Source organism: Takifugu rubripes, chromosome 22, assembly GCF_901000725.2.
Source record: "Takifugu rubripes chromosome 22, fTakRub1.2, whole genome shotgun sequence".
NCBI lineage: Eukaryota > Metazoa > Chordata > Actinopteri > Tetraodontiformes > Tetraodontidae > Takifugu > Takifugu rubripes.
In genome coordinates this window covers 10,612,324-10,629,730 of record NC_042306.1, presented here as the reverse complement: position 1 = coordinate 10,629,730, position 17,407 = coordinate 10,612,324, and the positions used below count along the sequence as shown (strand labels likewise).

Genomic DNA, 17,407 nt, shown 5'->3' with positions numbered 1-17,407 from the left:
GAGCAAGGCCGCGGTCCCTCAGTGAACAAAAACAAAAAAAAAAGGAGGGGGGGTTGGTTAGGTTCAATGTTTCCAAAGAGGAAATTGCAAAATTTAGCTCAACAGGCACGATGAAGCGCACATCCTCTGCACTCTTCAGCAGCCAGGTTTGAAGGGGTGGTTTTTTTGTCTCTCTTGCTAAAATCAACAAAATTTAGGGGCGGGGGGAAAAAAATTCACCACTTGAACGGAACTTTTGCTTTTTTCTCGGAAAATCCATGTCATGATGGGGAAAATATTCGCCTGATGTATTGTATTCCATCATCGTACTTGAATTGTCGAGCAAAAAATAGCCTGGAGCGTCTCCTGAGCTGAGCAGCAGCTGACAGGAACCGAAACAGCTGCAGCACGAGGGCTTAAAGCTCTTCTTATCGTAGGACCTATGGAAAGATTCCGGATGTGGCGCACGCGCTCAGAGAAGAATCAACACGCGGCTCCGACCAGGTTGTTACTCGGTCGACGTGGCCTCCAACAGATGGCGGAGGCCGACGCGCTGGGCCATCGCTTCTGTTGTTTTCCTATTGTTCCTCCTCACAGAAACACCACCTCCGCTTGTTTTTCTTCTGGGTGTCTGATTCAGTTGTTTATGGCAGCGGGCATGTACACGCCAGAGTGACTAAGAGCTGCGTGTCACATCATGGCACACTGACCCAACCCGCCGCCGTTGTCAGATTTAGGCTGTTGTAATATTTAGTCTGTATACACAGTTTATACCTGCGTCTCGTTCAAAGGAATCGGGACGAGCGGAGTCCGGAATGTTTTGGTGTTGTACGGACCGATTTTCCTCAAGGGTCTGGAAGGTCAAACGCCGCGTAGATGAATCACCGTCTGCGTCAGAATCCTTTAGGCCTCAAATTTGGCCACTCGGGTAGAAGAAAGGAGACCACAGGCTCGGGGAAATTAGGTTGAGAAAATGAGAATCGCTGGTGTTTTTCCACATCAGGCAGCATTGCGTTCGGCGGCCCCCACGAGCTGAGCGGAGGGGGCTGGAGTGGGTTTTGTCCTGTACATTTGGTCGAACTTGAGAAAGACAAAAGCATCTCTGGGCTTCATCTGCGTCAGTGTTTCCACTAACTCAAGAGGGTACCCAAAGTGCAGAGATAAGTCCACGGACCTCAGCAGAAAAAAAAAAAACAACAAAAAAAACAAGTTCAGCTAAAAGCAAATTCAACGAGGGAAAGAACATCGTGATGGAAAGTAACCACTCAGGATGACTGATGGGCTTTTAAATGGGACGGGGGTGGAAATATGAAAATATAATCTGGAGAAAATGTTTGGACGGGCCAAACAGAACAGCTGGGGATGCTGACACAAATACAGACGACTGCAGGGGAAACGGTTCAGGTTATAAAAGCTCCATTTTTACGTTTAGCTTTAAGTGGTTCGATCTATTTTTAGTTGCATTTACGGGCCCAGAAGACTGGCCTTTGCCTTCTCTCCGAAATGTGGAGGCCTTGACTCCAAAAATGAGGATCCTCTCTGAAAACAGAGGAAAGGTGAGGAATGATGAGCCACCATGAGAAGCCGTAGTTCCGTCAGCAGATGTGGACGCGAGAAGAATACAGGACGTTCATCTGAATACAGTTAATTCAGCCACAAAAAAACCACACACGAAATCACAGATTAAGTCTCATTTATTAGGGATTACAGTTTGTACCTCTGCAGTTATTGCATTTGTTGGCAATGCCCCGATTTTATTAAAAACCACAAATGTTATTCTCCGAAAATAAAGGCTGAAATCTAATATTGCACAGGATATGAAGGGGGCTTCATATTTTGGATGGGGCTTGTTGTTATCATTAATTTGTTTTGAATCCCTTCGGGCTTTTCCTGTTTTCACAGTCATATTTCCCAGCTCTCCCCCTGATCTGGTATTATTGTGGGTATATTTGTTCAAGTCTCGCTTGATCTAGTGTTTCTGGAGTCTCGCCTGAGCTTCCCTCCGTTCCTCCTGTCCAGGCTTGTTATTCCTCCATCCTGCCCTCCTGCGTTTATTCCTGTCTGTCTGGAGCCGTTCAAAAGTGCCCTTTCCACGTCAGTGGCGAGGCAGCGTGGTGGGTGAGGAAGGATGAGGAGGGGTGGAGGGGTTCATTGCTCTATCTAGGTCAGTAAAGACACACCCTTTTCTCTCCTTGCTGTGCCCCTGCTCTCCTCCTCCTGTCGTCTTTCTCTCAGCTTTCTCTGCTCCCAGCTGAGACGCAATGCAGGCTTTCTGCACAGTCCTCACGAAGCTCTCTTACATTTCTAAAAGAATACCCTGCATCAGCCAATCATGCCGTGAGTGTCCTTTCACCCCAACGCCAGGCCTTTACACCAGATTCTGATCAAACCTTTTGCTCCAAAGCCTGATTACATAACGGGGCGGAATTGCATAATGTTTGTCGGAGCTGTCAATCTGTGATGTGGCACTCGTGGCACATGTAGGAGTAGAATATTTCTAAGGAAGTGTCCCACTGCTGTTGAGCTTTTGCTATGGTGACACACGCACACACACAGAGTGAAAATGCCACTGTGTGTCAGAGTAGAGGAACAATAAAGACTCCGTTCATCTGCACTTCTGAAACTCAATAAAGTGCCTAAAGTTGTGGCGCATCATGTGTATGAGAACTTTGTTGACAATCTTGGCCAAATAAAGTGGCGAAATGTGCACGCTGCAGCGCAAACTCAGTATTACATAAGCACGCCGTGCTGTGGCACATGCTCGCCGCTGGGGGTCGCTGTTTCTACCAGTTGTTCGGCGATGACTCATCCCAACAGTTCTAATGGCATAAACTGCATTACTGACATAAACACATTAAAATAAGATATCTGAAGTATTTAGACGTGACAAACACGGCATTAAAATAAGAGCAGAAAATCCGTTCATAGTCAGCCAAGAGGAGGCAAGAAAAGGACTTACATTATCTTATTTTTGATTTATTACATGTGGGTCGACATAATAAGATTACACAGGGAGTATGGGAGTTGAATACTAAAAAAACAGCTCCAGCAGGAAAATTGGAAGAGAGTCTAGGATCTATGGAACAAGGGGGAAATGAGAGAATGACACATGACTGATTATCAAGCCAAAGATGGGGAAAGCGAGCTGATGGGCGGTGGAAGGGGGAATGATCACAGTTGAGGAAAATGCGCAGGATACTGGAATAACTGTTTCCATCTCGCAGGCCTCCTTCAACGCCAGCGCTGCCTTCTGTGTCCATGTGTGATCGCACGCGTGTGCCCATGTGTCCGTGCGCACACGCGCACTTCGTCGCGCAGTAACTGGGTCAAGTTCACATGGCGAAGCACGTTGAATCACACAGGAGATAAACACGGCAAAACACCGCCGTGGCAACCGGCCTGTCCCCCTGACCCGCTCTGCCAATGGCAGGTATTCACTTGCATCACACGTTTTGGGGTATTTTTGCTCCACGCTGCAGCGAGTGCGCGCGGTCGTGAGAGTGCGTCCACACTTTAATCAGTGACATCTGTCTCCAGTCTTGATAGTGTATTGACCAAACTAGACGCTGCGCTTCTGGGGATGTGTCAACATCGAAGAGGCCCTCCCTCTATTCAATCGTGTGTGTGTGTGTGTGTGTGTGTGTGTGCGTGCGTGTGTGTGTGTGTGTGTGTGTGTGTGTGTGTGTGTGTGTGTGTGTGTGTGTGTGTGTGTGTGTGTGTGTGTGTGCTGAACCTGCTTTTCTAGGAATTAGAAAAAGAGATGAGTGACGGAGCAAGTAACCGGCTGATTATGTTTGTGGAGACATGTCTGGGCATATGGTGGACAGCGTGCTCACGTCAGCCTTGCGTGCTCCAAATGTCTGGAGGAACAGTAACATTAGCGAAGGTCCAGGAGTTGGAGAGGTGGGTCTGTTGAGTCCAACAGCATCTGTAACAGTCAGGATCGCCCCTCTACACAGAAACCCAGAGCAGCAATGCCAGGACAATGAAAAAAAATGTCATTTAACAGGAAGAAACTTTGAGCTGGACCCAGAAAATAGGAAATAGGACAGATAGAAATGAACAGACACAAACATTAGACATATAATTGTCCTGGGTTGTAGGTTTTTCATTCCAGTCTGTAAATTCCAGGTCCGTGACCAAGCACAAAAGGTTGGGGTAGGCTTGGAGAACGATCCTGCGGTTGCTGCGACTGCCTGTGTTTGCAGAGAGCTGCCATTTGCTGACATAAATATTTGATGCAGTTTAATTAAAATAAGCTGGTCTGTAAACAGAGAGGAGATTGATTATGGTGGAACGCTTGGTTTCGAGCCATTGATGTGTGATTAAAGATTAAACCGAGACTGTAAAATAGGTTTTCAAGGACTTGTCACATCCCCATTGGCGTGCTGCTGAATGGTGATTGGTTTATAGAGCTGTGGGCGAAGAGGGGGAGAAAAAAACTGGATTGTGATTTAACAGAGCAAAGTTTTACCTTTTCTTCCATGCAAAAACTGGTCGCCAAGTGTTACTTGTTTAGAATGTCCTGAGGAAAAACTTTGTTGAGTGCGACTCAGGCCAGGAACAGGACAACCTTCTACGTATCTGTTTATGCTGTAATGCATAGGAGTGAGATTAATCTTCAGCTAACTGCCTGTGATTGAGCTGGCGTCTTGTTTAATCTGGAGCCACTATTATTCCAGAGAGCCACACACATGAAAAATGAAACTGATAAGACAAAAGACAGAACAATAAAAGAAGCAGATTTGCTTGAGCGGCAGCGGAAGCTGGTAGGAAAACCAGAACTCGCGGAAATAAAAAAAAATAGAGCGTCGGGAAAGGCGAGCGTGAAGCGATGTGAAGGGGGGTAGTGGGGCCCCGACTGTGCCAGGATAGGAACTGTGTTTATACTCTATCTGACACACTGACCCAGTGACGCAGCAAAGCTCCGGGTTTACAGATTACAGAACCTTGACTGTGGACAGGGGAGGGAGGAGGGATTAAAGGTTCCTCCAGAGAGGAGAAAACAGGGAGATTAACTGAATGAGGGAAGAGGGAGTGGAGGATTACCGCTCTGAGTAGAGCGGGAGTCAGACATAATTCCAGCAAACTGACTGGCACTGTGTTGTGCATGTATGTGCATGCATGTGTGCTGGTGTGAGGAGCGAAATGGCCCAAATTAGAAACAAAGAAAAGTCCCATCTGGAGGAGCCGCCGTGCTCACGCTCATGAAGGTTTGACAACATGATGTGACAACGCAGTCTGGAATGTGAGGCCGCTAATGCGGAGAGTCTGGCCCAGGGCCCCGACTCCAACCATATGCAACCGATCAGATACAGTTGTTCTGAAATCTCCACAATGGCTCTTTGAAGTGCGAGCGGGGCCATTCAATGTATCCTTGGGGGAGTCACGAGGCTGCACTTTGATCCGCGTCAGCAGCAACCTTGTGCTGTTCCCAACGGCGAGGTCCTCGGGACGACATTCAAAACACCGGAGCTGCTGCGGGCGCGCCGAGTCGGCACTACGGCGGGATGTCCTAGCTCACATTTCCTAGTGCGTGGCAGGGGATGCTGCTCTGCTTTGGCAGCTTTTAATTAAAACTCTAAAATAAACACTTCACTCTCCACGGACCTGTCACAATTGAAGGTGTCACTGTTGGCTGTAAAAAGATCTGTGTGTGCTCTCTATCACAGTGTCAGAAAAGTAAACATTAATCTAATTATGTCATCTCTGTTATCTCCCTCGCTCTGCTCACTTATCCTGTTTTGCCGTTGCTGCTGGTGGCTTTAGTCCCGACGCTAAGCTCTTCTTTTTCCTTGCCTCTTATTTAAAGTCCTACTTTATCATCAAAGGACAAAATGTCTGCCGCGTACGAGCCAGTGCCGAATCCCTCCTCTCCTCCCACTCCCCTTCCTCTGCTGTTCAACCACGCTGCGCAGCAGTTACGTAACTGCTAAGGTCAAAATGCCACTGCCGTTGTCAAGGGAGACATAGAACAGAGGGGCTTTGGTGGAAGTTGTGCATGGGGTGAGAGAAGGGGGGGGGGGAGCACGGTCTGCACAAAAGCCTGAGAGCAACGAGTGCAGAAATGTTGGAAAAATAAGGATTTGCACTTGTGCGCATGAATAAAATATCAGGCTATTAATGCTCGTTCCATCCTGGGCTGCGGGCAGAGGAAGCGAGAGCAGGCGCCAGCCAAAATATGGGCGATTATGTATGAAAAATGATGAGAAGGGAAAGGGTGTGGGGACGGGATGGGGGGGTGTGGGGGGGCGCAGAGACGAATGCAAGTACCAGCGTTTGTGGGCGAGCGTGTGAGAATCAGAGAGCAATACGCAGCCATGGCTGCTCTGTGCTCAGCTGCTCCACTAACCTAGTTTGAGTAATCTCTGCCTTTGTGCTGTTTCGTAACAGCGCTGCCAGGGAATTGCATCATAAGGCCACTCGCTATAGCAACCCCAAACACCATCACCACCCCCCACCCACACATACTGTATGTACCATCCTGTTACATGCCGATCAGGATGAGAATGTGCTGGCACATACAAAAGAAAGAATCACAGGTTTGGTGCAGCTCCTTCCTGTGCGCTCCAAATCAGCATTTGTTAAACTAATGTGATGCAAATGTTGGAGCAAAACTCCAGTAATGTGTTTCTGCATGCCTGGAACGGAGGAGGGATGGTGGGGGGCATATCTCAGACTTATGGAAGGTCATGTTAAACCCCGGAGCTGCTTCGCTCAGAACAAATGGCGTGGTGCTGAGCAATCTCTGGGAGAAGGGCCAGAGCAATTTCTTATGAGAACATTAAAGAACGCAGCTCATTGGGAAACTGTTGCTCAAATGAATGTCTCGGAATTATCCTCTGCAGTCTCCTGCATTGATACCAACCCCACTGGCCTTTCATTGTGGCGACTTTCATATTGGAAGTGAAAGTTCGAACGTCTGTGAGGTTTGGATTGCGAAATGGAGGTGAAATGCTTCCTCAAAGTACCATTCGATGCACACTTTTGTTCCACGAATGTTTCTGAGAAACTTTCCAAGCCTTCTAAATGTTTACTAGGATAAAGAAGCTCATTTACAGCCTCTCCCAGCTTCCACTGACAACACCTAATCCCTCAGGTATGAATGTCACAGAGCTCATAACTGACACTTGTCTCATTTGTAATTAGATGATGTAATAGGTCGACTGGGTAACATTAACGTTCTAAAGCAGAACCAACGGTCCGATCCTGACATTTTACGGATTTGTCGTTGCCAGTGAGAAAGCCGGGCGCGTCCTTTTCTGCGCAGCCACCTTAAACTCGCTCCCGAGTGCGCGCCCCCGCGAGCCCAGCGCGATGAGCTGTCGGCAGTGAGATCATGGGAGAGTCCACGCTCGGAGAAAGTAGGTTAGCAGGGTAGACTGAGAGGAAAGCAAGCAATAGTCAGAGCGCACAGGGGGGCGCCGAGCACCTCGCGTCCACTGTGGGATTATTCTGGTTGAAAAGTTGCGCCGAATCTCGTCGCCGTGACGATGCGATCCAAAACGCTTTTCGCCGCTCTTGTGTTTCGCGTGGACTTAACCGAGCGATAGAGAAGAGGAGTTTCGGCTAGTTTCACCCCCTGTCTATCTTTGTCGTGCTTTAAACAGCGCTGTGTGCAGCCGGGACGAAGTTAATATTTGGAGTCAGTGAAGTCTGGCTCTGCGTAATTCTCCTCCACCCTGGCACCTACGATAACCACATGTAGCCAAGCTTTCGTCGCCCGACGCTGAAAAGAAAGAAAACACCAAAATGAGAGGTAAGTTCACTTCCTGCCAGCATCGATCTGCTTGTTTTTATCGTGTAAAGTTCAAGGATCGGTGTTGGGTTTTGTGAGGACAGGGATGACCACATGTGTGCGCACGGGGTTCTGGAGTGCGCCTGTTTTTCCTCCCTGCGCGCATTAATCCCTCATGACTGGATTATGTCTGCGCAGAGCCGGAGGCTGCAGGCTCCACATTGAAGTTCAACATGAGAGCTGGCTACGCTGTTCAAACAGGAAAAAATGTGGCGTTTAGCACCAGATTTGGCTCGGCAGAAGGGGACACATGCGTAATCGTGCTGAACGGCTTGGAGAGGGCGGATATGCGTGGTTTTAAAAAGAAACGTCTTCCCTTGCATACATATTGTCTAAGGCTTCGTGTTAAGGTTATGCAATGAGCGGACGGAGGGCGAGGAGCTGTTTTAGAAAACAAATACGAAAAATATATATATTATGTAATCGAGATTCTGCGATTCTTAAAAGAAACAAGTGACGTATTCTGCAACAAAAACACTGGCAGAACTCCTCCCTGTTGGATATAACTTTATTTTCCTCTTGTTAAGTTTCTGCGCCCTCAACAGCGGGCGTGCGCAGCGTTGGGGTAGATGTCATGTCGTGATGTTGTGACGGCTGTGCCAGCATGGCTGACAGTGTGAGCGCACTGAAGGAGAGGGACCTGGCTGTTCCACTGACCTGGTTATGTCACCCGACATTAGACAGCGGCCGCGCACGCAACGGAGGGAGGGGGTCGGCTAGTTGGAAGCGCCGCGCAGCGCCGTGCAGCGCCATGTGCGGTTGTAGGCGCGTCCTCCATGTGTCTCTCCATTTCAGACTGAACTTGAACAGCCCTGACAACTCGGGCGACATCTGCAATATTAATGCATGCGGTCACCAGAGCATCAGTCCTGCCTTTGTGCGTTTTTTAAAGACATTTTGCAGCCCAGACAGACGTTATTGTTTTATTTAAAACAAACCTACTGGTCAGATTTAGGCCTGAGCCGTGTTTCTGTTTAGGTAGTTAACAGCTCTTTGCTGTGGTGGAAAGCTGATAAGCAGCCAGGAGGTTTTTGTGTTTTTCTGAAGGGAGGAAAGAGATTTTTTTTTTTCACTGAGTGGAGGAGGGAGGGGGAGAGAAAGGCACAGGGGGCCTCTGGTGGAGGGAGGTTCCATTTCTGGAAGGATATCCAAATGTAAACAAACTGCAGCCCATTCTTAGCTCACCGCCTGAAAATGTAGGATAGTCGCCCAACCTGTTGCTTTGCCACAAGTGTGTCAGCACTTTCTTGTCCCCGTGGTCACTGTCAGAATCTTTGATCCCAAACTGCTGAGTCACAGCGGCCTCTCGGTGCTCAGGATGCACCCCTCTCTCTCCCCTTCTCTTTCTCTCTCTCCATAACCGGCGACAGTTGAGCACAATCAATGCATTATCAGTGGATTATCAGTATTCACACATAGACGCGCTAAGAACCCCAGAAGACTTGTGTCCAACCCTGAGAAGCAGCAGAAGGGGCCTGTGAAATTCTCCGCTCTGTTGTAATCCCCCTCCGTGGGCCTCAGCCTGGCCTCCGCTGGTATTTGCATCTTTTAAAATAGAGCCCCTTGATTTGAATGCTCTCCCGGACGACCGCGCTCCACACATGCGGGTCTGGGCCCAGCAGCGTCTAATTTGGAGTTCTAGCAGCATCTCCTTAGGTTTTCATCACCGGGGGCCGTGGAGCTGGGAGCTACGTGTCGTCACGTGTAATCAATAAGATGCTGGGTGAGGTGTGAAAAAGAGAAGTGCTTTAAGGCTGTGGGACCAAGAAACATCATGTGTGAGTGTGACACTGTATCGAGGGGCAGGTCAAATTCACAATTCTTTATCATGCTGCTGTTACACCGAAGGCTTTTACACCCCATATGAAATTGGACTTTGTAAAGATAACAAAGTTACACATTTAGCGGGGTGATAACACCTGCAGAGGAGACACAGTGTTCAAAGTTGAACCCTTTAGAAAAAATGGCGTGTAAACTGTGTAAAAGCTTTTATTTTGTTTAATACTCATACACAGGTGACAGCATTAATGTGAGTGAATGAGAGACGTGTAGTGGCGGCGGCTTTTGTGAACCACATTAGGGGAGTGAAAAAAAAACTTTTCAGCTGTCGTAGTATTCGTAATCTGGAGGGCGCTGAAGGTCAGATGCCGGTTTTTGTACAGGTCATCACTGATATTAGGGTTTGAGAGTCAACGCTGCCCCGAGCTGTGTGAGGCTGCATCAACTGTTTCAACATTAACAGACACTTTGTGAAACATGCCCAGAATGCTAACTTCTGCTTGGATCGTGCGACATGTCAAATGTCTTTAAATAAACATTTATTTAACAATTTAGCCCGAGAGGCGCTGGGTCTAGCTCCTCAGTTAATACTTTAGCTAACTGCCTAATGGGTGTTTTTACTCCATTAAATCCAGGTTTACTGGGGGTTCTCTCCAAATATACAGCAGTAGCAAGGGGTGAAAAAGCATGTCCGCGTGTTGCTGTAGCAACAGGGGCTGTTGACGGGGCATCTGTGTCATTCTGGCCCTCAGCAAAGGACCAGAATAGAATGTGTTGAAGAAGAAGCTCAATGTCAAATGCTGGGGAGAAGGGTGGGTGCCGAATAGCTGACATTGAGGTTCAGAGTCCATCTGACTGGAGTGAACTCAAGCCAAGTACAGTGCATTACAGTCAAATCAAACAGGGAATGTCATGGTTACAGATCACAGCTGGATTTATTTGAAAAAAACAATATCAGAGCCAGAGTGGGGTTATAGAATCATAATAACCATCAAAGACAGTTGAGGCGCCTGACAAAATGGCCGCATGTTGGTGGCTTTGTTGATTTTGCTATTATGTAACAGCCAGTTTTGTGATGCAGGCTTCAGGGAAATGTTTTTTTTTGAAGATTGAGCGTTTCTCAGCTCCACCTTAAAAACGGGTCTGTGGAGAGTCGGGAACGCGCAGGCCTTCCTTCTCTGTCTCCCCCTGCAGTGGGAAAGTGTGTCAGTAGGACAGACCATCCACATGGGCTGACAGGCTGCTGCACCAGAGCGACAGGAGGCTCAGCCAATCACAGCCGGGCGGCGGACGCCCACCAGCCAATGGGAGCGCTGGAGCAGGAGGAGGGGCGGGAGATCGGTGTTGCTAGAGTGAGCCTGCTGAATGAGTGTTGTGAGGAATGCTCACAGACAGGAGTTATATAACTGCACCGGGAGGGAGGGGTGGAGGGCAACCTGAGAAAAAAACAGGGAGGGAAATCTTTTTTTCTCTCTCTTTTTTTTTTTCCGCTGCATGCCTCCAGCTGCCATGATCACTCGGAGTATTTTAGTCAACTGTTTCAGAGGCAGCTGACTTTGTCATTAAAAAAGGGGGTGAAGGAGTGGAAAGTTGTGTTTTCCAGTTAACACTGCAGCAATTCTTCCCCAATCGCATAACAGGCCGCCGTGGTTTTCCGTGCACTCTTCTCATTAGTGGCGCAGGAGGGATTTTTGTAAATTGAGCTGAAGCCGTAGAGTCGGCACAGCTGTAGGACGACGCGGTTGTTTTTTCAGCCTCGATCGAGAAGTAAGGCGCCTTTGTGCGTGTGGGAATGTCCTGTGATTCCCTGTTTTGTTTGCTGGTCCTTCATGGGGGTCACATGCAGGACAGTTCGTCTTCTCTCTGTCTTCCAACAAGGCCCTTAAAAGAAGTGCCTGTATTAATGACCGACGCGCGTCGGTCCAAAGTACTGGATGTCTTTGTTTTGGTGTCCAAAACGTGTTAATGATCGCCTCAAACACACAATAAAATGCCACTGACGGACTGTTTTCATATTAATCATAAACAGGTTTACAGTCAGGCGAATCGTAAAGCTGTGCACAACTCCCTTCAGATATGGAACTCCTAGATTACACTCAGACTAAACTGAAACTCGAGAAGGTGCGGGAGGACGCCAGCGAGGACAGAGGTGAAATGAATCAAGAGGCCAAAAGGCCTCGCAGCTGCCTCTGGTATCAGCAGAGAAGAGCCTTCTGGGAGTAACGTATCTCATTTTGATAGGACGCTCACACAGGCGACGGGTTCATGCGCACAATGCTGCAGTTCATGTAATTTAATGGTAATAAGTTGCACGCAGTGAAAGGAAAATAAGTGCACATTCCTCTAAAGAATCACTGTAAATGGATTACAGATTTACTGGCCCGATGACGACAGAAGAAGCCGGGATCAAAGAGACAAGGGCTTGAGTTTTTTTCTGGACGGCATAAAAAGAAAAAAAATCCATCCAGCCAGATAAGAGCAGTAAAACATCAAATGGCCGCAGATTGTATCTGTTCATACAGAAAACAGGCAGCATTTTGTTTTCAATCTACAGATTTTCACACTCTTCGAGCCGAATTAGTGCAAGACCCGGGCGTCCGTGCTGGTCTGTGTGCGGAACAATCCACCAGTGTTTATGGCCTCTTTGCATGTCAAAGATTCTCTTTTGTGCTATTCGGGGACTTTTCATTTTTAACCCCTTTGATCGATGTTCCTTCTCTGTCCCTGCAGCTCAGATCGAGGTCATCCCCTGTAAGATCTGCGGGGACAAGTCCTCAGGAATCCACTATGGAGTCATCACCTGCGAAGGCTGCAAGGTGAGGAGGAAACACCCAAACGAATCCGATGTCTCCTTCCTGCAAACCTTGTGTTTCAGTTCAGCCGCCAATGTGCAAGCAGCTGATGGCGTTTCTGTTTGTTTAGGGCTTCTTCCGCCGCAGTCAGCAGAACAACGCCATGTATTCTTGTTCCCGGCAGAGGAACTGTCTGATCGACCGGACTAACCGCAACCGCTGCCAGCACTGCCGCCTGCAGAAGTGCCTGGCGTTGGGCATGAGCAGAGACGGTGAGCGGGCACAAAGGAGGCACTGTGCACATTTTATATAACGGCGTTAGCTGTGAAACACACCGATTAAGGAAGGAATAGGAGGTCGGAGTAGGATTGGAGTTTTTTTTATAGTTTTCATTTAAAATATAAGGACTTTGGGTTCAGCCCGTGCAGATGGAGGCGTACTAGTGAATCCTAGTCTGTTCATCTCATTTATTTTAAATCTGATACCAGGGGAATTTGAAGCCCTCAACTATAATGTCCACCAGAGCGCAGGGGAACACGGGTGTTATCTATGCGGGACAGAAAGATCCAGCAGGCGTTTAAGGAGCTTGTCAGATGTGTGCGATTTAGAAACGGCGCCGCTCTGGCCTCCCCAGTCCTGAGCTCTCTCTCTAAACCTTCGTCCTCGTCGTCGATTTCACCCGTAATTTTCATGTATCGACATCTGTTTTCCTGCTGCAGCGGTCAAGTTTGGTCGCATGTCCAAGAAACAGCGCGACAGCCTCTACGCCGAGGTCCAGAAACACCAAAAGTCCCAGGAGTGTGCGGGAACGGGGGGCGGGGGCTCCACCGCTCTGTCCTTACCCAAGGACAACGGCGGCGGCGGCGGCGAGGAGGACGCGGAGGAAGGTCTGAGCCGATCGTACAGCACCGGTGGCTCCAGCTCCACCCTCAGCGACCTGGATGATATCGCGGCCTTGCCGGACCTGTTCGACCTGCCCCTGACCCCTGAGGAGGCCAGCGAGTACTGCAGCCTGGAGCTGCTGGGCGGGGGAGGGGCCAGCACCGGAAACACCTCCAATTCGTCGTCCGCTTCCTCCTCTTCCTCGTCCCTGTCCAATCAGAACTCCCCGCAGCAAACCGTGCTGGACGGGGCCGACGGCAACGGGATCCAGCTGCTGCACACACACTCGACAACACATCCACTGCTGGTTAACGCACACAAGATGCTGGACAATCTGCCAGACGACTGCTCGATCACAGACCTCGGTGACTATTTACAACCACGATGATCCCTCAGTTCATTGATTCAAGCCTATTGTGAATAAACAATAAATAATGTTCGATTCTATGTCTTTTCAGAGCACATCACTCAGAGCATTGTAAAGTCTCACCTAGAGACGTGCCAGTACAGCGCCGAAGACATGAAGAGATTCACCTGGGTGCAGTATTCAGCCGAGGAGACGCGCGTGTACCAGAACAAGGTGTGTGGCCAACGCTGGGAAACGGGCAGGCGCCGGCCAGCCGTTGCCGAGCCGGGTCTCACCGAGCTCCTTTTTCCGTGTCGTTTCCGCAGTCGGCCGAGTGGATGTGGCAGCAGTGCGCGCACCACATCACCAACGCCATCCAGTACGTGGTGGAGTTCGCCAAACGCATCGCCGGCTTCATGGACCTGTGTCAGAACGACCAGATCATTCTGCTGAAAGCAGGTCGGTGCCTGTCTGACGTACTCCTGTCTGTCCTGCCAAGGAAACAGAGCATTACACAAAATCTGGTCGCACAAAACGCCACGCAGGAGTTCCATGCACTCACGTAGCCGTGTATGTATGAGCTGTGTGCAGATCTGGGTCAAAATTATTTACTTTCTCTATCTTGTGTTATGCGTGCTGGAGTATCTTGGCCCCCGTCCTCTGTGTGTCCCACCGCCCCCCCTCGTCCCGACCTCCTGCTTCCTCTTCTTTGTCCATCTCTCCATGTCTCTGCTTCTGTCTGTGGCCCACCACTGCAGGATGCCTGGAGGTCCTGCTAATCCGCATGTGCAGAGTTTTCAACGTCAACAACGGCACCATTTTCTTCAACGGGAAGTTCGCCCCGGCCCAGTTCTTCAAGGCGCTCGGTGAGGATCAGTTGGGTTCTAATGAGCAACAGGATCATGGGAGCGCGCTAGCGATCCTCCGGGTGATTTCTGACGTGTCATTAACCTCCCGCGCCTTTGCAGGGTGCGATGACCTGGTCAGCGCCGTGTTCGACCTGGGAAAAGGTCTCTGTCGTCTGCAGCTCACTGATGAAGAGGTGGCTCTGTTCAGCGCCGCCGTCCTTCTGTCCCCTGGTGATTTCCCACACGCACACTGTTTATCACGTATGCAGATAGAATCGCTCTGAAAAGATGTGTTGGACATCATCAAACGGCGTGCAAACCCCTGGAGTAACTAGCTAATGTTCCATCATCTCATCTGTAGACCGGCCGTGGCTAAAAGAAGGCCAGAAAGTTCAGAAACTCCAGGAGAAGGTCTACCTGGCGCTGCAGCACAGCCTACACAAGAGCGTCTCTGATGAGAAACTGGACAAGGTGAAGCGGAGAGCGACCCCCCCCCATCCCGATGTACGTGCACAGAGCTTGGCGTTCATAAACTCACCTCTCTGCTTCTCTCGCTCCTACAGATGGTGTCCAAGCTCCCCACAATGAAGTCCATTTGCAACCTCCACATCGATAAGCTGGAGTTTTTCCGCCTGGTCCACCCGGAAACCGCCTACAGCTTCCCGCCGCTCTACCGGGAAGTGTTCGGCAGCGAGATGTCTCTGCCGGACTCCACCAACAGCTAGGGCGCGGGCGGGGCGGTGGCGACGGAGGGAGATTATACCAAGCGGTAGGGAAGCGCGAGGAGAGACAGAGCAGGAGAGAGATGTCAAAGCTCAGCAACCAGCAATTAAAGAGACAATCCAGGATGTTAAATACTACATCTCCCATGATCCCAAAGTAGTCCTCCACGTTCCCAGCAGGCAGAAGCACCTTACACTACAGACCGCACACGCTCATGGTCCTCTGCACACTGTAGCATTAACAAACAAGTCAATGGGCGGAACGCAGGCCCAGTTGGCCACCAGATCCTCTGAGGATCACTAAACCATTTATGAATGTACCTCATTGATAAGCACCAGTGCACCATCCACAGCCCAACAGCGAATGTACGAACCCTGTCGCTCCGCGGTAAAACCCCCCATCATTTCAGACTCTAATTCTAACCTCTTTTTTAGTTTCTCCACTTCAGCACAGTAAGCTCGCTCACACAGGTCACGCACTCGTACCGACCATCACCTTTGGGACCAAGATCACGAGTCATTCTCTCTGCTGTTGCACGGAGCAGGTTGACCTCCACAACCCATCTAGAACCAGACCCACAGAGTTAGACAGTGTTTGGTGCTGCCTCCATGTAGGCTCTTGTGATGCAATGAGAAACCTCAGTCCCATGCACCCTTTTTCCTTGTAAATGCCACTTATAGAGAAAGAACAAGAAGAAAATTATCTTTTAATTTATATACACGTTTATAAGCAGATATTTTAAATGAGAATGTAAATAGATGACTATATAAGTATATGGAGAGATTTAGGATGTGTAGGAGAGAGAGAGAGAGCGAGCATTGGAGAGAAGAGGGGACAGTCGGGTGTACATGAGGGGGCGACGGATCCTTCCATGATGGACTTTTTTTTGGGGGGGCGGGGGATTCCGGTTGTTTCTCTGCACCATTTCCTCTCTTGACAGTACTCTCAGGTTTCTGTGGCAACGGCCCCCTTCTTTCCCAGGGCAGGGTGGGGTTGCTGCCGCCGAGCGAGCGATCGGGATGGACACAAAGGGCGGTTTGGTCCGGGAGGGGGGGCGCCCGGAGGCCACATGACATTTAGCTGCAAGCCTCCGCACCATCCCAGAGAGGAATACATGGACAGTAAAGAGAGCGCACGGCAAACCAAGACTCTAACACCTGTATGATAACAGAGGAGAAACAGGGTACCCCCCCACCCCCAGGGTACCCCCCCACCCCCACCCGTTCCTCACCAGCAGTCAGTACAGTCCAGTCGGGGTGGTAACGCGTCTGTCACTCATGTTGGATGGAACGACGACGATTCACAAGTTGTTGGTCGGAGGAACTGTATTATTTTGTACATTTGCTGTTCCTCTTGCCTTTAGTCCTGAACCCAACACTTTTCTGAAGCACTTATCTGCCCCCCCCTCCCCACAGAGCTACCAGCTGCCCCCCTGAGTCGGGCCTCAATGCCAGTTAAGACTTAGGAGCCTTTCAGTCGGTTTAGTTGTTTAGATTCAGACCTTCACATCACACAAACTCACCCACAATTTCTTTTTGGCATTTTCTCATGTACATACGACACTTTTTCGAAGGTCGTTATAGCAACGATCGGATCACGACGATCATGTCTTACCTGGGGTGCTGTGAAGATTTGGAGCGGGGTCCGAGGACCCGCCCGCCTGCCGCTCAGGGAGTTAGCTGTGACCTCTTGCCCCTTTATTACCAGTGTCATTGATTTTGCTCCTCACTCACCTTTGCACCTAAGACGATAACAATAATCACTGTGGACGTAAGTTCTACCTTTTTTTTTGTGAATGTCACTCACAAAGTGTCAAAGCCCTCCCCGTTTGTCCTGTCGTAACACGAAATCTAGGAGACATAGGAATTTTTTAAAAAAGAAAGAAAAGAAAAGAAATCAGGTAGTGTTCAAGATGAATTTCGATATGGGGACGTAATGCTTCTGTTGCTGTGATTTCCATTTATTCGTCAGTCCTTTATCCACTGCTTTATTTACACGTCTCCATGTATGTCTTGTAAAGTCAGTGATCTTTTTTTTTTTTTAAACTGGAGAAAGATTAGGAAAAAAGTTCAGACGTCAAACTGTTTGTCTTCCTTTTCTTTCTCTGTTATGACAAAATGTACAAAAGTTATAATACTAGTCCAAGAGTAACTGAATCACACAGTGCGCAATATTCATTGTTGTCGAATGGGATACATCATATGTGGTTTTAAGAATGTAATAAATTGTTTCCTTTTTCTTTTGAAGCATTTTGAGTCTC

At 49.1% G+C, this 17,407-nt stretch overlaps 1 protein-coding gene across 1 annotated transcript; it reads left to right on the top strand.

The window, feature by feature from the left end:
* Positions 1-7,270: 7,270 nt before the first annotated feature.
* Positions 7,271-17,394, top strand: LOC101076680 (nuclear receptor ROR-beta-like). The gene is made up of 10 exons (XM_003975635.3): positions 7,271-7,738; positions 12,287-12,372; positions 12,479-12,620; positions 13,068-13,595; positions 13,689-13,810; positions 13,903-14,035; positions 14,335-14,442; positions 14,545-14,655; positions 14,786-14,895; positions 14,988-17,394. The coding sequence occupies exons 1-10, from the start codon at positions 7,732-7,734 to the stop codon at positions 15,147-15,149; spliced, it is 1,509 nt and encodes a 502-aa protein (XP_003975684.2). The 5' UTR covers positions 7,271-7,731; the 3' UTR covers positions 15,150-17,394.
* The last annotated feature ends 13 nt before the right edge of the window (positions 17,395-17,407 follow it).

Excerpts from the sequence above, each read along its gene's own strand:
- LOC101076680 (XM_003975635.3), top strand. Across the intron at positions 14,656-14,785 it reads CGCCGTCCTTCTGTCCCCTG|ACCGGCCGTGGCTAAAAGAA; the intron begins GTGATTTCCCAC and ends TCTCATCTGTAG. Across the intron at positions 14,896-14,987 it reads CTGATGAGAAACTGGACAAG|ATGGTGTCCAAGCTCCCCAC; the intron begins GTGAAGCGGAGA and ends TCGCTCCTACAG.